The following is a 22,414-nucleotide window of genomic DNA, read 5'->3' as shown; positions in this document are numbered from 1 at the left end:
ATTTCCTGCACCCGCCTGTGCACGGTGGCTCTGGATGTTTCTACTCCAGACTCAGTCCACTGCTTCCGCAGGTCCCCCAAGGTCTGGAATCGGCCCTTCTCCACAATCTTCCTCAGGGTCCGGTCACCTCTTCTTGTTGTGCAGCGTTTACTGCCACACTTTTTCCTTCCCACAGACTTCCCACTGAGGTGCCTTGATACAGCGCTCTGGGAACAGCCTATTCGTTCAGAAATTTCTTTCTGTGTCTTACCCTCTTGCTTGAGAGTGTCAATAGTGGCCTTCTGGACAGCAGTCAGGTCAGCAGTCTTACCCATGATTGGGGTTTTGAGTGATGAACCAGGCTGGGAGTTTTAAAGGCCTCAGGAATCTTTTGCAGGTGTTTAGAGTTAACTCGTTGATTCAGATGATTAGGTTCATAGCTCGTTTAGAGACCCTTTTAATGATATGCTAATTTTGTGAGAGAGGAATTTTGGGTTTTCATGAGCTGTATGCCAAAATCATCCATATTAAGACAATAAAAGACCTGAAATATTTCAGTTAGTGTGCAATGAATCTAAAATATATGAACGTTAAATTTTCATCATGACATTATGGAAAATAATGAACTTTATCACAATATGCTAATATTTTGAGAAGGACCTGTATGTACCTGACTTAAAATCTGATGTGTGATTTGTTTGAATTGACTTTGTGAAGTGCCTTGAGATGACATGTGTTGTAAATTGGCGCTATATAAATAAAACTGAATTGAATTGATCTGAAAAGTTGAAACGAGAGAAGAATGAAGACCAGCGGGATTCTCGAGAGTTTAAGTGCTTAGCTGACTGAAGGTAGGAGAGGTTTTTATGCTCAGTCCAAATCACAATGAGTTGCTCCTTGCCCTCCAGACAAGTGGCGACATTCTTCCAAGGCCAACTTGATGGTGGGAAGTTCTTGATCTCTGATGTCATAATTCTTCTCTGGGGGAGTGAAACCTTTAGAACAAAATGCACAGGGGTGGAGCTTACCGTTGGATGTGGACCTCTGGGAAAGTACGGGTCTTACCCTTGTGTCATACGCATTTAGCTCCACGATGAATTGAACTGTGGGGTCTGGATGAATCAGGATGGGAGCTTATGAGAATGTTTTAATTAGCTCAAGAAAGGCTGCTTCTGCTTCAGTGGACCAGAGGAAGGTTTCTTTGTGGAGGTTAAAGCGGTGAGTGGTAAGGCGACAGGGCTGAAGTCACGGATGAACCCTCTGTGGAAGTTTGCAAAGCCTAGGAAGCTTTGAAGGTGTATTCTGGAGATCTGAGTTGGCCGATCTTGAACAGCTTTTATCTTAGCGCCATCAGTCTTCACCTGTCCACCCTCAAAACAAAATCCAAGAAGGTAACTGATGACATGTGAAGTCCGCACTTTTCAGCTTTAACGAAAAGGCAATTTTCTAACAGTCTTTGTAGGACCTGGTGGACATGTTGATGATGCTCTTCAGGGGTGTTAAAAAGATTAGGTTGTCATCCAAATAGACATTAACAAAGAAGTTAATAAAATCTCAGAGGACATCATTGATGAGGGCTTGAAAGACTGCAGAAGCATTTGCAAAACTGACAAGCAACTAGACCCCCAAGATTCAATTCATGGTCTGGCCCATATAATGTGTGGATTGTGTTGTGTGCAGACTTCTATTAACAACTTGGACACAGCTTTAAGTTTCATAGTCTCTTAGCCATTTCCTCGTCACTTGGCCTGAAAGAAAATGTCCGTTTAGAGTTCATTTCCATGAACTCATTAAAAGAGTAAAAATTATTGAAGGTTTCATCAATGGTTGCCTCTGCCCAAAGGAGTGTTTTGTTTCTCAGCAACCAGATTGTATAAGATATCTTACTTGGTTCATTGGGAAAAGAGCGGGGAGACCAATTTTCAATCTGCCCAGAGAATGACTCAGGAGATGAACACGCCACACTCTGGAACAAACTCATCTTTGACACAGGGACAACAGAAGGTTGAGCTGAGGAAAGAACAAGGACAGGGTTAGTCAAACGTGGAGGGGGTAAGTTCTTTTGAAATTCATCTTGATGCTGGGAGACCTGATCCAGGGACTGGAGGACAGCTGACTGCTGTTAGACAAGTGAATGAAGGATTGCATTGTGATGCCCGAACAAAATTCCCTAATGAGATAAGGCATGATGTAGAGTCGTCTTGCTGGCCAGATTGCTCTATCATAGTCATGTTGGCTTCGACTCTGGTGCAAGCAACAATTAGACATGCTTGACAGTTTCTCATTGATTTATTGAGGAGCATGGCTAGGATTCAGGAGGATGGAGGAGCAGCGATGAGACTAGAAGCAACGGTCCAAGGAAGGGTCTTCTTGGAAATCCTCGAGACGGAGGAACACCAGCCACTGAGGTAGGAACCCGATACAAGCTATGGAAACAGTGTCCTGGATCAGAGATTGAAATTCTTCATGAAGACGTCAGCAAGACTTGGCCTGATTACCGTGCCATGTGAGCATAGCGTCTCTCTTAGGGATCTTAAGCACCTCCTGATTAGCTCAACGAGCAGCAGCTGCAGAGCCTGCCAGTTGCAACTGCTGAAGAGATGAGAGAGGACAACATAAGAAACACAACACAAACCTGTACACAGAACAGAAAGTATAATATCTTTATCTAGTTTTAACAACATTTAGACATAAGAACCCATCTTAATGCAGGTCATTTTTTTTTTTTTTTACTTTTCATTTTCAATTACAGTTTTATGTTGTTTAATTGAAAGGCAATTTCATCTTTTCTATGTTTGTTCTACAAAAGTTTTCTCTGTGTTTGGTATACCTCCATAGGATAGCCACAAGCCTGACACAGAGGTAGATCCGTAGCTCAGGGTTTGTTGTACCTTAATAATGATAACTAACATGCCTGCAGAACCATACACAATACGTAAATACAACAATTCTGGACTAGTCTTAAAATAGCAGCTTGCTTCACATGTCTTAAAAATGGTATCTAAAGATCTGCTGAAGAAATTCATTATCTGATGAATTGAGCTTATCCTTTGTAATTATGTATCATGTAACTGACATTTCTGGGTTGTGATAAGTTGTGATTATGAATATGAATATATTATTTAATAGTGAATATTAATACTTTAATATTTTATTAAATAACAATTCGGTCTGTTAAGGGTTGTCCTGTGAATACCAGCCCAATAAGGTGGCGGTATTAGGACAAATTTGAATGGGATGAGCCAAGCTCTGGCATTATTGAACAGCAAAACTCTGACTATTTCTTTATTTAGTGAAATAATATTTAAGGAAATGTTATTTTGAATAAGAACCAAACCTTTTGGATCAATGGGTCTTTATGGTGTTTAATTTGTTATCACATTTAGTAAATAATATTTAGGGAAATATTATTTCCTAGATTGGAAACTAACAACCTTTCTGGGTAAATGATCTTCAGCTGGCTCATAAGGTGGGCAAGCACGTGTTCTTAGCCTTTAGTGGTTGGAGCTAACAAAAGAAGCTTAGCGCTTGTAATCAGAATCAAACATACCTTTAAAATACCACTGATAAAAGGGTTGAAATGCATAAGCTTGTCTTAACTTTGTTGGGGCCATCCATTTTGGTCACACATTTTGACGCACGCAGCTCAACAGACGTTGCAGCTCTGACGTCACTGGGAGTATAAACCGGCTGAGATGCAGAGTTTCGGGGCCATTTCCCGCCTGTCGCAGGACAGCGAATAGGAGGCGCATTTCTGGTGAGACAAGAACTCGCAGGCGAACTTTTGCTCCACAAGGCCATTCCCGGAAGAGCTTGAAAGCTGGAAATCTGTCTGATACGAGAAGATCAGAGGATTTACTTGCCGATTGAAGACCGCGCCACAACCGGCGCAGGTGAAAACCTACAGAGGTTCTATGTCCAAGGAGAAGAGTTTCCTCCTTGTGTATGCAGTCGACTAAAGGTTCTTCATATTTTCCCCTCGTGGACGGATGAGAAGTTACCGTTTTTTTTTTTTCCTTAATTGATTCGCCCCCCCCTCCTTTTCTTCAGACCTGATCCATCCTCAACTGATGGAGAGAAGGAATCAACTTCAAAGTAATTTCGTTCTTTTCATAGTAAACCGGATAGGTGCATTTAGAGGTCTGGGCAGGATGAGGCAGTTAAGGTGATGTAGGATCACCAGTAGTTAATCTAAGATATTAACTTGTTGCATGCAATACTGATTGAATTATGTTATGCTGAGCTGTATTTTTATTTGCTGTGCAAGCGCTGCTGAATCGTGCATGGTTAATGTTTTGTCTGGCTGATCCCAAATCAGCCAGGAGTTAGAAGTTGGACTTTTAAAAGTTTTTCATTCAAAGCAGCTGCGGTCTGGGCCTCGCCTGACCACTCTTTGTTCCAGTTTTATTGCTGGAAATTTTCCACTGGGTCCCGCCTCAAGAGTTTTATGACCCTTTGTCAAGATTTGGGGCAATCAGCTGGTTGTGGCTAAAGGGGCGTGGCCCCACCGTTTCATCAGCTGATCACTGCGATCGAGACATCAACACGACTGGAGGATTTCTTTCCATTTAACCCAAATTACACATTTTCTCCGTAAACTGCTGGTTTGATCTTCATAGACACTAAATGCATATATATATTTTTATTTTATTATTATTGTTAGGTAGTCATGGTTATTCCCTTTGTGTAGAACGGTTCTTGTTAGTTAGGTGAAGGTTTTTGGACCAGAATAATGGTATATCAGGATTATTTGGCTTCAATAAATCTTCATATATATAATTAAGAGAAGTGTTTGTGTTTGTGTTTATTTCGTGCAAGAGTGATTTATCTGTCAAAACAAGGTCAAAGTTCCCCCACCTTCGGTGAAGCGGTTGAATAAACAGTGACAGTTTGTGGTTTTGGTTAATAATTTGTAATTATTAAAGAGCTTTGAGCCCATAATCACAACACCAGAGGATATCTCAGATTTCTATTCGTAAGTGATGATTTTTGGTTAAGAAGTTAATATTTTTCAAATTATTATTTTAAATTATGATTCTTGATGAATATTAATTAATCAATAATCATATTCCTTACAGCTTTAAAAACACAACACAAACAAAAACCAAACGTCATGAAATGAACACTGTACAGATTATTTCATTCTAAACTAATCTCTACCCAAACACTACCTCTTTCATGAACCGTGTTGTCGAGAAGTTGTCCTGGGCATTGAGGAAAACATCCACATTCGGGTAAGCAAAGGGTTAGCTTGCAGCTAACTTCCGTAGCTGTGGGGAAGGGCTTTTAGCTGGCCTGCCTGAACCGTACAACAAAGGCACGTTTGGTTCCTTGAGTGGCTGCGATGCGGCGGGGTAGCTCTCGCTACCCAGACGTGCACGCAGGAAGGCATGTGATGTGGTTCCAGCCTTCTTTTCCAGGCCGTGGGGGAAATCCGCTTCAATTAGGGCTGCCTCTGGAGGCCTCAGAAGAAAAGCCAAGTCACGCTTGTCTTATTGCATCCTTTATATCAATGAATGCCAGATACTTGAACAGTAAATCATTACTTAACTTTGTTGCATGTGAACATAGTTACTTTTTGGATCCAAGTTGAAGAGTCAACTAGGATCAAATATGCGTGCTATATCTTCTTCCAGCTCTGCTGGGGACCTGTGTGGAAGAGGCCAGTTTGTTGGAATGCGGGGTTTTTATTCAAACAGTGACGTCACAGGAAGTCCACTGTTACCCCTCTTGTTCCTGGCAGTGCTGGAAGTAGGTTAATGCGATTTATTTTGAAAGTTCCAGAAAAGATCTTACTGGCCTTTAATGTTGTAACCCATGGCTGGGTCCCACCATAATAGAAGTTACCAAATCTTCTTTAACATGTGGCTCTCCTCTATCTTTGAAAGTGCTCCATATTTCCTCTTCAGAGTCGCATATAATTTACTTGTCTGTCTCAATTAAACTTGCCTACTTAATATTGGAAGAGATTTGTTGGCAAGATAATTTGCTCCCACTGTCAAAACACACCTACTGCACAACAATCCTCATAACCAACTGAGATTATATATTATGATTTCGTCCCTCTTTCTGAAATTAAACGTTAAATAAATAAACAGCATAACATATAATCAAATGAAATGAACAACAAAACCATGACAGAAGAGACATATTAAAGTTTGCATTATTGATGCTGTCTTTGCTTTCTAAAAGGTTTTTTCTCTTAAAACTTTTCTGCTTTCAGTCCCTTGAGACTGCCCTGAAGTATTGCAACTACTTCTTCACCTCCACCTTTGTGATTGAGGCTTCTCTCAAGCTTGTTGCCTTTGGCTTTCGGCGCTTCTTCAAGGACAGGTACACTCCCAGCTGTACTAGTACTGCACTTTATAGATTGGTGTTGTGTTGTAAGGTATGTAAGGCTAAACAAAGTATCTCACAAATGGTTAGGTAAAAGAGATCCATGCTTTCTCATTTCAACTTGATGTGCTTTTTAATTACTTTTTGCTATTTGCTATATTTTAATATGGGAAAGATCTTGTGGAAATCACAGTTAAGCCCAAAATAAGTTTTACCCCTGGCAGATTTAAGTGTAAAGTGATGTTTTAATTTTATTAAACATTAATCTCATGACTGGAAGTAATATTAATGTTTTGGAGTCCCCAGCCAGAGACAGCTAGAGTTGATTTGACAGAAATTCTTGGAAGGTAGCTAAAGATTAGGGTAATGAAAAGGAGGCGTTCCAATCTCAAAGACTTAGAGCTCATTTTTAATACAAATAATCAAAACACCAATGAAATTTAATGCTAGTAAAAAATGTTCCACTGATTTTCTTTTTACAATTGTAATTGCTTATTTCTTGCAAGGTTGTATTTGTTATTATTTAAGAACAAAGAGATCATTTCTTTATTATAAAAAAAAAGAAAACAACTTAAATGCCAGTTAACTTTCTGTTGGCCAATTTCCAAGCTGCCATTTGTCATTTAGCAAGGTTTTGGATAAAAATTAGTATAAGACCAGTACAAGTCTTTATTAACTAGACTTCACATTTGTAAACCTTGTTGACCAGGTTTTGACAAGCACCATGCTACAGAGAAAGCCCAATAAAGCTGTTTATTGCAGCATTGGTGCACACACTCATGAGAGCAGTTCAGAGAGATCAATTGAGCTTATAGTCATGTTTTTGTACTGTGGCGAGGAAGACAGAGTATCTGGAGAGATCTAACACATGCACGTGGACAACATGCAAACCCTGTGCAGAAAGCCCTCCGCCCAGGAGTCGAACCCAGGACCTTCTTGCTGCAAGGCAACAGTGCTCACCACTGCAACACCGTGCAGCCCTTATCAAAACATCATCATCACCAAAGCATATAATTGCAATTAACGTATTTTGACAGGTTGAAATATTTCATTAAAAAAAATGTATTAAACAATACTGAAATGCAAAACCTTGCACAATTTTTCATATTTTAAATACATATTAACCAGGGTTATTTACATAAAACTTACAGAACAAAGAATACAAAATACAACTGAGTCACTGGTTTTCTGTATATTGTCTACTTCCCTCACCATTTTTTAGGTTGTGAACTAAATATATAACAGTTTGTATCCTTAAAGCTGCAGCTACTGATGAGGTAGCCAACTCTTACTCATTTGGAGTGAGACTATGGGGTTCCCTGCTTTTCACTCTCACACTACCTAAATCTCACTCCAAATTAGCAAAGTGCCTGCGTTCAATACAAAGAACCTACTGTTTGTGTTACCTTTTCATTTTTATGATAGCTGGCAAGGAGTTTGCTTCTTCTAAAGTGCCAAAGTGCAAGGTTGTACAAAAGAATAACCTGGTCCAACAGACCTTCAAATGAACTAAATTATAATTCAAGATTTAGACATCAAACAGGAAACTATTTATTATTTCGCTAAGAGGTTGAATTAAGTAAAAACCAGCTTGGACATTATTTTTATACACAGTTGTTTGTAGTGTTTGTGTATCTTTTTCATGGTCAGTGGTAATTAGCTTGATGAATTCTGTAAATAGTAATATAATATATATTTTTTAAACCGACAATTTCTATAACCCCTCATACAATGCCAAAGGATATCAAAAATCATTTTCCTAAATAAACATATTTTGCACTTATATGATCATAGACTGGCAATATGACAATTCTAATGTCAAATTCAAAGTTTGATTTAATTTCTGTCCATTCCTTTCAGCAGCAGAAGAGCCCCAAAACATGATTCTGCCAACTTTCACAGTTGGAATGAATTTCTCATTCTTGCAAGCCTCTCTCTTTTCCTCCAACTGCAAAAATGGTTGTTATAGTCAAATTATTTCACTATATAGCGCCAATATGACAAATCTAGTGTCATTTTCAATTTAATTTTTTGTAGCAAATATTCTTAATTCATTATTTTATTTAGAATAAATGTTCAAATTGGAAACCCGCATGTAGACGTCTTGTGTGTTTGTATTTAACCTACAGCATTGTATCTCATTAGCCATGCAGGATCACAAGAACAATATGGCAAGTTTCTAATCTTAAGAAAACACAAATAGGACTAAATAAATTTGTAGCCAATATTTTTGAGACTATACTTTTCATTAGTTTTTGAAAATTCCATTCCATTATTGTTATTAATATTAATGACATCACCAGTCTTTCAAGTGATGGGGGTAGCAATTCCGCTGCCAGGTTGGACAGTCATGTAAATTATGCACAAAGTCCATGCAGAACATAAATATTCATTGTAAAATTAGCATAAATCAGGTCATCGTATCTGAAATCCTAAGTTTTTTAGCTGCATCCCCAGTAAGGAAAATCTCTGTTCTTTTCTCTGTTAAAGGTCTAATGTAATATTTGCCAAGTTGATAAAATTTTCACATTAGAAATTAGTTGTGTGTGTGTCTGCTTGTGTAGGTGGAATCAGCTGGACTTGGCTATAGTGTTGCTGTCTGTAATGGGCATCACTCTGGAGGAGATTGAAATAAACGCCTCCCTTCCCATCAACCCAACCATCATCAGGATCATGAGAGTGCTCAGGATAGCAAGAGGTATGCCTGAACAATCCAAGCTTTTTTGTTTTTATCAAGCCCCTCAAAAGCACAAACACAAAATGCATTTCTTACCTCAAGTAGCTCATTTACAGCTGGCTTTATTGCCTCTAAATAAAGCCAGTTTATTAGCTGATTAAATGCCTTCTATTTGGCACTTTGCTTCCTCATATTTGGAGGAAATTAAAGTAGTCCCTGTGGGCCCCACCAATATGCTTTAACTTCAAAACGAAGACAATATAGGCTAATTACATCAATCTCACTTAATCCTCACTCTTTTACATTCACGCTTTGCCCTCCACCATGTTGTTCAGGGACTGCTGAATGGACCCAGGGGTAATATACTAATGAACTATTAGTAATTTGGAAGCAATAGGGGTTTTTGACCGTGCGTATACTATAAGTGACTTTCACTCTTTCTTTTATGCTCATAATATATTTGCCACATTGTATGAGCTCTGGAAAACCTTTCTGACTTCTGAAAATAATTTTAAATGTCCCTAATGTTTCCTTCTTCCGCTAACATCAAACAACATAAAACATCACTATTATGACTATACTATTCATTTATCTGCCATTTTGTTTTTTTATTTATTTATTTTTACATTTTGAAGTCTACAGCATCCCGACATTTGTAGAAGGAATTAAATTTGTAATTGCCTAATACTCTTTAAAAATACACTCAACAATATAAAAATTTACCTTAACTTTTAGAAATTGATGTCCAGGTGTATCAAAAACCTAAAAAGAACTAATACCCTATTCTGAAAAATCCTGTGTTTTCTGTGAATCATTATTAAATATTTTTTACATGTAGCTTTTGCTGCAGTTATTCAGTCCTATTGTTATGATATCTGGACAAACAGCACAATCATCTCAAACAGTTTTGTCTCATGTAAGCAAAGTACAGCTGACGAAGGCTCCAGTAATTCCGGCTGTCGATTACACAGCCAAACAAATACAGATCCTTGATATTATAGCTCTGCCAAGCCTAGCCGCATCCGCCAGGGACTGAAGACTAATATTGAAGTCATCATCTAGAGACCTAATATTGAAATAATTTTCAGCAAGCCTTCCACACAAGCTGCACCAGTCCGAGAGCAAACACATAAATTCAGATTTGGAATCCCTTCACTGGCTAGCTGACCATTTCTGGATTGATTTTAGGATTTTAGTTACTTACTCTAAAGTCTTTAATGTACTGGCAGCATCTTTTTCATCTGATCATCAGAAAACAAACCAAGAATGGAGAGGAGCAACCAGTTCCTCTTAAACCTACCAGAATTCAGATGTAAACACAAATGGGATCAGACACTTGCAGTGTCTTTCCTGTCTTCTATTCAATTTTTTTGATATGTACTCCTTAGACTTTATACTAAAATTGCTGCAATAGGCTTACCTTCTCTTTGAGACGTTTAACTACACATGACTATGGCACAATTATACATCAAATGCATCAATACACATAGCTTAGCTATTCCAAGTCCAACTCTTATCTATACCAAGTGAGGCAATTTTGAGCAGCCAGCTCCTGTAGGTGATAAGTGTTACCTTGAAGAAATTAATTTAAATAATGGTCTATTCCTTGTAGCATTGTGGAATTTACAATAAGTAATTAATAAATGCCTATTTATGCCTAATTGAGAGCAATATACATGCTATATGGCAGCTAGTTAATGGATAATATATGTACCATACTATAAAGTGTTACCTTGTATGAATTATTTATGTTATTTAGTACCAAGTAATAGCATGAATTCTATTGCAAAAGTCTATTTTAATTTTTTTAAGTTACGTTTTGTAAAAATGAGAATCAACGCATTAAAAAAAAAAAAAGACCCCAAGAATCACAAAGCAATTTCCCTTTTTATGAAAGTTTTGTATAGATAATTATTCAATTGCAAAACACATAGATAAACATACATATGTATTTTTGCTATTGCACATCTGTGGGAGAGTACACCTCCAAGGAGGTTATACTATCTGTGCAGTTGCTGATGCTGAATACACATGTGGTTTTCTCTCTGCTGCTGGATACAATAGCATCCTTGTTCCTTCAGAAATTGGACACCTGGGAATAGCAGAGGGTCTCCAGTGTGGAGTCCAAACACACATCCCTGCCTATTGATCATTTCTCTTGCTCTCTCTCTTGTTCCTTGACTATCTCTAATACATCATGATTTCTCACCTCTAACTGATGTGTTTTTTTTTCTCTAGTCTTTTGTTTCACCTTCTTTCCTTTAATATCTAAGCTGCAGTGCTTATCACTCTGGTCCAAAATGTCTTGAAAATCTACTACAATTTGATAGTTTGTCCTGTAGCCGAAGTTGTCTCATTGTCTGAAATCTCTTCCCAGTGCTGAAATTACTGAAAATGGCAACAGGCATGAGGGCCCTGCTTGACACAGTGGTCCAGGCTCTCCCTCAGGTATGTGTTATCACACATTCCCATGTATGCATACACACACACACACACACACACACACACCTCAATATCTTGCTTTAGCTTATCACAAGGACACCCAGGAGTTAATTAACATTTGCTAAATGATAAACGACCGGAATCTGTGACTGGTCCAAGAGAATTACTGACTTTCAGGAAGTTAGGTTATGGGAAAGTTTTTCAAGGAACTACTGCTGCAAAGGAACTGCTGTTGCATTCATTTAAGGGTTTTATTGCCACAGCTAATAAGACAAGAGCAGCTAAAATGTTGCGCTCCCTCAGTATACAAAAGACCCAGCACTCAGGCATTCTTTCATTTTCCTTTACCTTTAAGTGTGAAAGTATTTGGCCAATGGCTCATTTTTAGGCGTCTTTGCTTACGTAAGCATGTCAAGTTAGAATATTACTGAATATTGGCTTGTGGTGCTGACTTTCAGCTTTAATGATGTGGTGTAGATCTTTACTTTTTATTTATCTGACACTTTTAATCACTTCATATGCATAATCTTTCTTACCATCTGTGTTATGTGCTGTCTCTGGCATTTTGCTGTATCTCAGTTAAGGCTTCATTCTGTTTTTGTCCAATTCCAAGACATAACTAATGAATAGATCTTTTGTCTGAAGGATTTTTGATTTTATAACAGAATGATGGGCGTTTTATAATTTTTTTTCGCAAGGAATCAATGTGGACAAAGTGGCTCAAATGCAGATGCAGAGTATGTAGACAGATTTAAATAAGAAATGTAATATAACAATAGGGTCAAATTTTTTGGCTATCCTTCCAAAAGCTCCTTACAATAGTTTGCTGGCCAATTCCTCCTGACAGAACTGGTGTAACAGAGACAGGTTTGTAGGCTCCCTTGGTCACACACACCTTTTTCTTGGGAATTGCGTTCAGAGCTTTGTGCCACTATTTTCTGTTTACCTGTTGCTTTGTTCAGGGAAGATATGCATGTTTCACAAAATAACATCTTCATCACTGGGACACAGACCCTTAATCATTGGGGAACAGTATGATTACTGGACATTCCAATGCTATTTAAATTTGTCTAGAATTGTTTGAACTGTTGTGGCACCTTCAGGCATCTGTCGTAGCGACAATCCCCAAATTCGGTCGTGGACACTGGCAGTAAGGGATGCCATCAAGATGCAGAAGGAGTCCTATTAAGGCAGGCTGGCTTCTGGGACTACTGGGGCAGCTGAAGGGTCCTGTGAGGCCCAGCGTGCCACAGCCCATGCAGTTCCAAAGTCAAAAACTTGGGCCTAAGAGGAGTTTGGTGAGGCCATGGAGAAGAACTGCTGGTTGGCCTTGAAGCAATTCTGGCGATCTGTCCGGCGCCTCAGGAAGACTAAGCAGTGCTTTACCAACACTATTTACTGTTTTTTCAGTTAATACAATTGCTATAGAAATGTACGTATTTATAATCACACCTGGACCACTGTTTCATATAATGTCCCACATTCAAGCCAGGCATGAATTTGTAATTCTGCTGAATCCCCTGAGAAAAGCCAGATTTTTCCCAATTTACTATAACTTTTTTTTAAAACAATTGGATTAGAGATGTGATCATTCAGAGCCACTGAAAGCATGGTAATCAAGTAAGATTGATGACCAGACAGAAGATACCCTCCCACATTCAAGCCATGCATGAATTTATAAAACAGTGAATTTGGGCAGAACCTGCTGAGAAAAGACTGATTTTTCCCATTCTAATCTAACTCCTTTTTGAACACCCAGAATCACCGAAAGCTTCTATAGCCTTTATTTTGACTTTAAAATGTCGATAAAAAAAACATGTTAAATTTAGTTGTACTTTTTATGTGCGTGTTGCACAACATTTATAGCTTTGTGCTATTCTACTCATTATAAACTGGTTTATAAGCTAATAGTAGCTGGTAAAATTGTTGTGTAATGTGCCAGATAAGAGGGTACGCCCCTCATAGGTTGCCAACTATGGCTTCAGAACAATGTTACTTCAACGAGAGGTGGGGGCTGCTCCTTTGGTTTCTAAACCCTGACTGTTTTTGTTTTTTTATAACCAGAAATGTTTCTTTTTTGCCAGAATACATAATATTTTTCTAATATTTGTATCCAGCAGAACCTGCATCCTAAACTTTTCAGTGAGAGGCATAGAAAAGAAACTAGAATAATTTGCTTCCAATTTGAAAGATAATTTTAGTTCAAATATGAGGATTAATAATGTGTATCTTAAATTCACCTAATTTTGAAGGTTTCTCCACTTGCAAAGCATGTAGAAGTCTTCAATTTTTATCATAGGTACTCTTCAACTCAGTGACGGAGTCTAAAACAAAAATCCAGAAAATCACATTGTGTGATTTTTAAATAATTAATTAGCATTTAATTGCATGACATAAGTATTTGATCACTTAACAACCAGTAACAATCCCAGCTCTTAAAGGCCTGTTAGTTCTTCTTTAAGAAGCCCTCCTGTTTTGCACTCATTAACTGTATTAACTGAACCTGTTTGACCTCATTATCTGTATAAAACACATGTGCCCACACAGGTCAATCAAACAAACTCCAACCTCCCCACAATGGCCAAGACCAGAGAGCTGTGTAAGGACATCAGGGATAAAACAGTAGACTTGCACAAGGCTGGGATGGGCTACAAGAAAAGACCTAGTCAATGATCTGAAGAGACCACAGTCTCAAAGAAGACCATTAGTAACACACTATGCCGCCATGGATTAAAATCCTGCAGCCCACTCGAGGTCCCCCTGTTCAAGCTAGCATATGTCAATGCCCATCTGAGGTTTGCCAATGACCAACAGGGATAAAATAGGAGACCTGCACAAGGCTGGGATGGGCTACAGGAAAATAGCCAAGCAGCTTGGTGAGAAGGCAACAACTGTTGCTGCAATTATAAGAAAATGGAAGAAGTTCAAGATGATGGACAATCACCCTCGGTCTGGGGTTCCATTCAAGATCTCACCTCATGGAGTATCAATGATCATTAGGAAGGTGAAGGACTGGCCCAGAACTACGCAGCAGGACCTAGTCACTGACCTGAAGAGACCACAGTCTCAAAGAACACCATTAGTAACACACTATGCCACCATGGATTAAAATCCTGCAGGGCACTCGAGGTCCCCCTGTTCAAGCCAGTGGATGGAAGAATGGGAGAAGGCCATGTGGTCTGATAAGATAAAAATAGAGGTTTTTGGTCTAAACTCCACTTGCCGTTTTTGGAAGAAGAAGGTTGAGTACTGTTAGGTATTAATTAGTCAACTCAGAGGCAAGAACGATACAGAGTCAGATTTTCTTGCAGCAAGGGTAGTTCACTTTGCAGTGCAGACTACAAAGTATTAGCACCCCTCTCTCTTTATTTATACATGCTGGTTCACACACAGTTCAACAAACATTCAGGGTGTGTGTGTGTGTGTGTGGGGTCAGAAAGGTTAGGATTCATGTGTCTTGATTTTAAACAAAGAGGGAGTGAGGACTCGGTACCAGTCCCTAGATGTTGCTGATAAAAGCATAACTCACTCGTCTGACCTATATCACTTTCTGTGGCATGTAGGAGGGAATAGCACTTAGAGCAGACATGAGTGATAAACAATACAAAAGTTTTCAAACCCTAACAAGTACACCCCTAAGAACACCATCCCTACCGTGAAGCATGGATGTGGAAGCGTACTTATGCACAAAAGCCTTGTGGCACAATGTTTTAAGCACAATTTGGCATCTACAAAATTAACGTTGCATAGAAGTGTGCAGAAATCCATGCAAACTTTTGATCTGCCATGAAAATGTGCGGAAGCCACACAAACTTAAAATTGACAATAATTAACTACAGAGAACTAAAACTCACATGAATACACTAACATATGACTCAGTTCAGTTTTTTTTAAATTCAGGGAGCATCAGACCTGATCTTTTTCATGAGTTTGAGCTTTTATTGTGAAACCCGAGCGATCAAACTGATCACATTTGGCCTTATACAGTAACGTAACTCACCTCAGAAAAGGATTGAAACAACCTCAGTCGGATGTAAACTGTGAAACTTCCTCTGTTTTTGTCACCTGTAAATGTAAATGCTCATCAGTCTGTGTGCTGAGGAGCATAAAATGAATGTGTATCATCTAAGCGGCACTTTCATTCTCACTGAAAAAGAAAACGGTGTTGGATCAGCAGATTAATTCCAAACAAGTCAGGTGTGATGATTCCTAAGGGAGACAAGACGGAGACAATCACACATGTCCATAAATTGCTGTGTAAAGTTAATTGTGGAACAATGGCAGCTTAGACACAGCTGGAGGACATTCCCAATGGAAGAAGTTGGAGGAAGCGTTTTTTTCATAGATCGTACTGATCTCCTGGTACATGATGATTCATGGCATATTAGCCATCATAGATTCCCAAGGGCAATGATACTGATACTGCTATAAGGGCCCCAGATCCAAGTGAAAATGCTTTTATGAATAGAAATTTTATTCAATATATGGGCAACCTATTTGTGATGCGCAAATGCTGTGGCATGATGGGTTTGACAACTCATGATGGGTTTGACAACTAATTTTGTTTTTATACTAAAAACAAAATTAATTATAAATGATTATAATAATTAATCTAATAATAAGAGATGTGGAACAAACCTCCATGAGCTGGCTTCTAGGTAACTTTCTAATTTTTTTGTGACGTCCTGAAGGGTTGTAAAGATTTAAAGTACTTCACACACTGTGTATGGTGACAGTTTTCCTAATAGAAAAATGAATGCGCTTAGTGCAGCATCAAGACAGCGCCGTTTGGTTTAGATACACACATTGTGGAACTAAATGGGTTCGAGCCGACAAACGTTTTATTTTCGGCCAGGTTCGAGTTGCTGATGTCATTCAATTAGTTGTTGGTTTGCAGTAACTGACTACAAACGTCCCTCATGGTGTGTAGACTCAGTCTTTCTTAGTGTTTTTCCACCGACAGAAACCGGTTCTTTGACTGTCACAGCATCGTTGCCATGGTTATTTGGACACGTGATGGTGACTTCCGGCTATTTATACTACGTTGCATATATATTCAGGGGCGGGGACCAGGCGGTCCAAGTGCCTCATGCAGCTACGTCAAATCCACCGCAAATTGCGATGTATGAAGGCTTTGTGTGCTGTAACATGTCTACGCAGTTTTGTATATATCTGAATTTTTTTGCGCGGACTTTTTTAATGTGAAAGTTGTGCACTCTTTTGTACATGAGGCCCCTGGAGAACATCTGTATGGAGAAGTGGTCCAAAAGTGCAGTGGGTGCAAACCTCATCAAAAACCACAGAAAACATCTGATTTCTGTAATTACAAACAAAAGTTTCTGTACTAAATATTATGTTTTGTTTTTCTGATGTATCAAATACAGGTCCTTCTCAAAATATTAGCATATTGTGATAAAGTTCATTATTTTCCATAATGTCATGATGAAAATTTAACATTCATATATTTTAGATTCATTGCACACTAACTGAAATATTTCAGGTCTTTTATTGTCTTAATACGGATGATTGTGGCATACAGCTCATGAAAACCCAAAATTCCTATCTCACAAAATTAGCATATTTCATCCGACCAATAAAAGAAAAGTGTTTTTAATACAAAAAACGTCAACCTTCAAATAATCATGTACAGTTATGCACTCAATACTTGGTCGGGAATCCTTTGGCAGAAATGACTGCTTCAATGTGGCGTGGCATGGAGGCAATCAGCCTGTGGCACTGCTGAGGTCTTATGGAGGCCCAGAATGCTTCGATAGCGGCCTTTAGCTCATCCAGAGTGTTGGGTCTTGATTTTCTCAACGTTCTCTTCACAATATCCCACAGATTCTCTATGGGGCTCAGGTCAGGAGAGTTGGCAGGCCAATTGAGCACAGTGATACCATGGTCAGTAAACCATTTACCAGTGGTTTTGGCACTGTGAGCAGGTGCCAGGTCGTGCTGAAAAATGAAATCTTCATCTCCATAAAGCTTTTCAGCAGATGGAAGCATGAAGTGCTCTAAAATCTCCTGATAGCTAGCTGCATTGACCCTGCCCTTGATAAAACATAGTGGACCAACACCAGCAGCTGACACGGCACCCCAGACCATCACTGACTGTGGGTACTTGACACTGGACTTCTGGCATTTTGGCATTTCCTTCTCCCCAGTCTTCCTCCAGACTCTGGCACCTTGATTTCCGAATGACATGCAGAGTTTGCTTTCATCCGAAAAAAGTACTTTGGACCACTGAGTAACAGTCCAGTGCTGCTTCTCTGTAGCCCAGGTCAGGCGCTTCTGCCGCTGTTTCTGGTTCAAACGTGGCTTGAACCGGGGAATGCGGCACCTGTAGCCCATTTCCTGCACACACCTGTGCACGGTGGCTCCAGATGTTTCTACTCCAGACTCAGTCCACTGCTTCCGCAGGTCCCCCAAGGTCTGGAATCGGCCCTTCTCCACAATCTTCCTCAGGGTCCGGTCACCTCTTCTCGTTGTGTAGCGTTTTCTGCCACACTTTTTCCTTCCCACAGACTTCCCACTGAGGTGCCTTGATACAGCACTCTGGGAACAGCCTATTCGTTCAGAAATTGCTTTCTGTGTCTTACCCTCTTGCTTGAGGGTGTCAATAGTGGCCTTCTGGACAGCAGTCAGGTCGGCAGTGAGTGATGAACCAGGTTGGGAGTTTTAAAGGCCTCAGGAATCTTTTGCAGGTGTTTAGAGTTAACTCGTTGATTCAGATGATTAGGTTCATAGCTCGTTTAGAGACCCTTTTAATGATATGCTAATTATGTGAGATAGGAATTTTGGGTTTTCATGAGCTGTATGCCAAAATCATCCGTATTAAGACAATAAAAGACCTAAAATATTTCAGTTAGTGTGCAATGAATCTAAAATATATGAATGTTAAATTTTCATCATGACATTAAGGAAAATAATTAACTTTATCACAATATGCTAATATTTTGAGAAGGACCTGTATAACTGTAAGATAAAGTCTTTTTAGAACATTCCAACTACATAATCAAAAAGGTATGCATGAAGATACATCTGATCAGAGTAGGTGTGTTAGCAACAGAAAGCAGATGTTTTTCTATAGTCTAAACTTGCCCCTCTCACCACCTTTAATACATTATTGGTGTTAGGCAGTAATACAGCACTGTATTTTCCTTCCTGGGGTGTGTCTTCATTTTCCTCCCAAAAGAACAAAAGCCATCAGATTGGTTTGAGCTACTTGCCTCAAACTGCTCAAGGCTTTCCATGTGCACTCTCAGTATCTTAATGCTGCTTCCATCATTAATTCCTGACATGCTTCTCTTTCATCCTTACCTTCAGTGATGACTGTACAGGTTGTTTCCTCATTGACAGTCACTTTGTTGTCCTGTCTAAAAGATTTGCACAGTCACATATTGAGAACCACCTCACTGGCTTTCCTGTGAAGTGACTTGGCTAATGGTGTGCTGCTAGTCCCTGCTATTGAACCCCAGAGAGTTCCTTATCCACTTGCTTTGCATATCCCCATTTAGAAATGCTTAGAAAACGTACATGGATGAATTCCCAAACAATTTTCTGTATGACACTTAGTGCTTAGCCTTGACTCGTGTGTGTGTGTGTGTGTGTGTGTGTGCCTGCGCGCGTGCATGCATGCAGGTGTGTGTGTGTGTTCATGTGCCTGAGTGTGTGTGATTGCATTTACTTTTGATCTTATCAAATCTGCTAATTTTTACAGATTTTCAGCAATATAATAAGACTCGTTACCGGAATTAATTAAAGCATGGCTGCACTGTGGTGCAGTTATTAGCACTGTTGCCTTGCAGCAAGAAGGTCCTGTGTTTGACTGCCGTCCTGGGATCTTTCTGCATGCGTGGGTTCTCTCCTGGTACTCTGGTTTCCTCCGACAGTCCAAAAACATGACTGTCAGGTTAACTGATCTCTCTAAATTGCCCTTAGGTATGAATGGTTGTGTGCATGTTTGTTTGTCTTGTGTGTCTCCATGTTGCCCTGTGATGGACTGGCAACCTGACCAGGGTGTACCCTGCCTCTCGCCTGTAAGCTGCTGGAGATAGGCACCAGCTCCCCCACGACCCTGTACGGAAGAAGCGGTATAGAAAATGGATGGAAATTAAAGCAGATCTTAAATAAAATGCTAACTTTGGCAAACTTGAATGTAGTAAGGGGTTTCTGTGCTAAGTATAAAAATATAAAAGAAAAATCCATATTTTTATATTTATGAACCACAAATTGCCTTCAAAGTCTTGTGTGTAATGTATTAAAAAATACCTTGTCTATTGTACAATAGCTCAACTGAATTCTAATGTGCCAGGTTATATGCATGACCAATATTTACTCATCATGGTTTTGCTGAGATGGGAGTTCCTTAAATGTACATAACAATTGCTTGTTATGTTATATATTTTTGTGCTTCAGGTTGGAAACTTAGGCCTTCTCTTCATGTTGCTGTTTTTTATCTACGCTGCTCTTGGAGTGGAGCTTTTTGGAGAGCTCGGTATGTAAATACTTCTACCGAGTTTATGATGTTTTTATTATCCCCTGGTAAGTTTGTACCAACTAAGCAGGTTCTCAGCAAGGTTTATTTTTTTTTTAGCTAATATTATTCTGCCATGTCACAACTTAGTCCATTTACACCCAGTGTAAATGAAAGTACTGCATTATTTGGAATTTCTTTGGGCTAAACTGTACATCCATACCTCTTATGAAATCCATAACCTTTTTTTTAGTTTTTGTGTCCTTATCATGTCTCATTCTAGTTTGCAATGCTGACTACCCTTGTGAGGGAATGAGCCGCCACGCTACATTTGAAAACTTTGGAATGGCTTTTCTTACACTCTTCCAAGTGTCAACAGGTGACAACTGGAATGGCATCATGAAGGTATGTGAGACTTGGTAACATGTTTGGTAAATGTTTATATTGATCTTTTTTTTAAACTCATTAATTATCCTTTGATGCGATTCACATTTGCATTCACATTTACAGTTAATTAGGATTTATTTCAAAGCTTTCTGAATTTCTAAGTTGGGTAAATAAGAAGATAAACTTTATGAAACTTAGTCATCAATCCCATCTAAAAGAAACTTTAACATGTGCTCTCAGTCAGTTGTTTTGATGGATAACAACTTGGTTTGACTAAATCTGCAGCCCTCTAATGCTCTTTAAAATGTCCAACAGAAAAGGCAGTTTAAGCGGGTAATAGTTCACATCCAAGAAGTGTTGGCTTTGCTACACTATTTTGGACGCAAATTGGCAGATCCATTCCTATGCCTCTGGAGCTCAGGAATTAAGGCTGACTTGTCGGTCAGCCTGGGTAGTTACAGAGATGGTGTTCAGCATTGAGTAACTGGCAACAAATGGCTTTTGGTCCATTTGCGAAGGTGGTGGTGCGGTCTTATGTCACGATTGCTGTAATACATAATCTTGAACTCAAACCTTAAAAATTTACAATAATTTGAATCATAAGATGAGTGAAATCCTGACTATGTTCTTTAGAAGTGTCGATGTCTGGAAATCAATCAATCAAACACTCAATCAATCAATCAAGGTTTATTTATATATCACTTTACAACAACCCAACTGTTGTTCAAAGTGCTTTACATGTTTAAAGACGATTCAATACATAACAATATAATTTAATACAAACAAATATAAAATATATATATAAAACTTTAAATATATAAAAAATGAACAAATACATCAAACTCAAAAGATATTGTGCAGATGGACACATCTCTTTAGGTGACTGATAAAGTATTAACCACAACAAAACAATAACTTTTCTTAAACAGCTCGTCTAGACAAATGTGTTTTTGGCTGTGATTTAAAACCTTCCAGCTCAGAGATGGATCATAGCTCTGATGGTAAAGCATTCCAGAGCTTAGATACAAAAACAGAAAATGAGTGATCCCCCATCTTTTATATCTTGTTCTTTGGACTTGTAGAGTTAGATGCACAGATGAGCGCAAAGTTCTGACATGGTAACCTGGAACAAAGCCATTAATGGTCTTGACAACAAAAAGCAGGACCTTATAGTGAATCCTGAAACTTACTGGAAGCCAGTGGAGAGAAGACAAAGTCTGGGTGATATGAGCGTGTTTGGAAGCACTGGAGAGAAGTTGGGCAGCTGCATTTTGAACCAGTTGCAGCTTCATGGCCGAAGTGAATTGAGGGGAAAAGTGAAAAAAAAAATCTAGAGGGATGGCAAGGCATCTTGGTACTGAAGACAATGTATTCAGTTTTTCCCTCATTTAAGTGCAAGACATTTTGAGAAAGCCATTGTTTTCCATCAGACTGTTTTGCAGAGAACCTAGAGCATTGCTATTGCTAAAACAGCAGCAACATGATTTATGACAGAGTTTATAGGACTTGGATTTATTACAAAGTTTATGGTACTAAATAAAGCTCTAGAACTGTGGCTATTACCCGAGATGATGATAAGTATTTAGACTTTGCTTCCTTTATAGATTTTTGGTAGGGAGCAAGACTTTCTCTCAGGATGCCTAATCATACGTGCAGTCTGTCTTTCTCCCATCTACACTCAGCCTGCCTACACTGTCGCCTCAGAGCACAGGTTAAATCATTAAGCCATGGATCGGGTATTCATCTGGAAGTATTTTGCAAGATTGGCGCAACAGAGGCCAAACTCTGAGACCATGTAGACTGAAAAGAAGAAAACAATGTATCTGGGCACTTAACAGAAGTCAGACCAGGTTCAGAGAAAATGTCAGAAGCAGAAAAAAATATATATTTTTTGTCTTTATTGCAATGAAGAACTTATATTAAGGTTTCACTTCATTAGTACTTAAAATGTACCTAAAGCTGGTAATAAAGCTTATTCATGGTTTATGAACCACCAAGGCCTCAATATTCCCAGTTTTACCACCCAGCCATTCATTGTAAATAATTTGGGGTCTAATTCTACTTTTATTGCTGTGCCTAGTTTCTGTTTTATTAATTCTTTGTTTTTCCCTCTAAAG

At 38.9% G+C, this 22,414-nt stretch overlaps 1 protein-coding gene across 1 annotated transcript in view; it reads left to right on the top strand.

Annotated features, from left to right (window-relative positions):
- The window catches only part of LOC124867723 (voltage-dependent T-type calcium channel subunit alpha-1I-like), a 170,718-nt gene that overhangs the window by 112,371 nt on the left and 35,933 nt on the right, over window positions 1-22,414 (top strand). The window contains exons 23-27 of the mRNA XM_047364302.1: window positions 6,203-6,312; window positions 8,880-9,013; window positions 11,370-11,440; window positions 19,853-19,931; window positions 20,194-20,315. Coding sequence (XP_047220258.1) covers window positions 6,203-6,312; window positions 8,880-9,013; window positions 11,370-11,440; window positions 19,853-19,931; window positions 20,194-20,315 — 516 coding nt within the window. The remainder of the gene's footprint in view (window positions 1-6,202; window positions 6,313-8,879; window positions 9,014-11,369; window positions 11,441-19,852; window positions 19,932-20,193; window positions 20,316-22,414) is intronic.

This window comes from Girardinichthys multiradiatus, chromosome 5, assembly GCF_021462225.1.
Source record: "Girardinichthys multiradiatus isolate DD_20200921_A chromosome 5, DD_fGirMul_XY1, whole genome shotgun sequence".
NCBI lineage: Eukaryota > Metazoa > Chordata > Actinopteri > Cyprinodontiformes > Goodeidae > Girardinichthys > Girardinichthys multiradiatus.
This window is presented reverse-complemented; position numbering and strand designations above follow the sequence as displayed.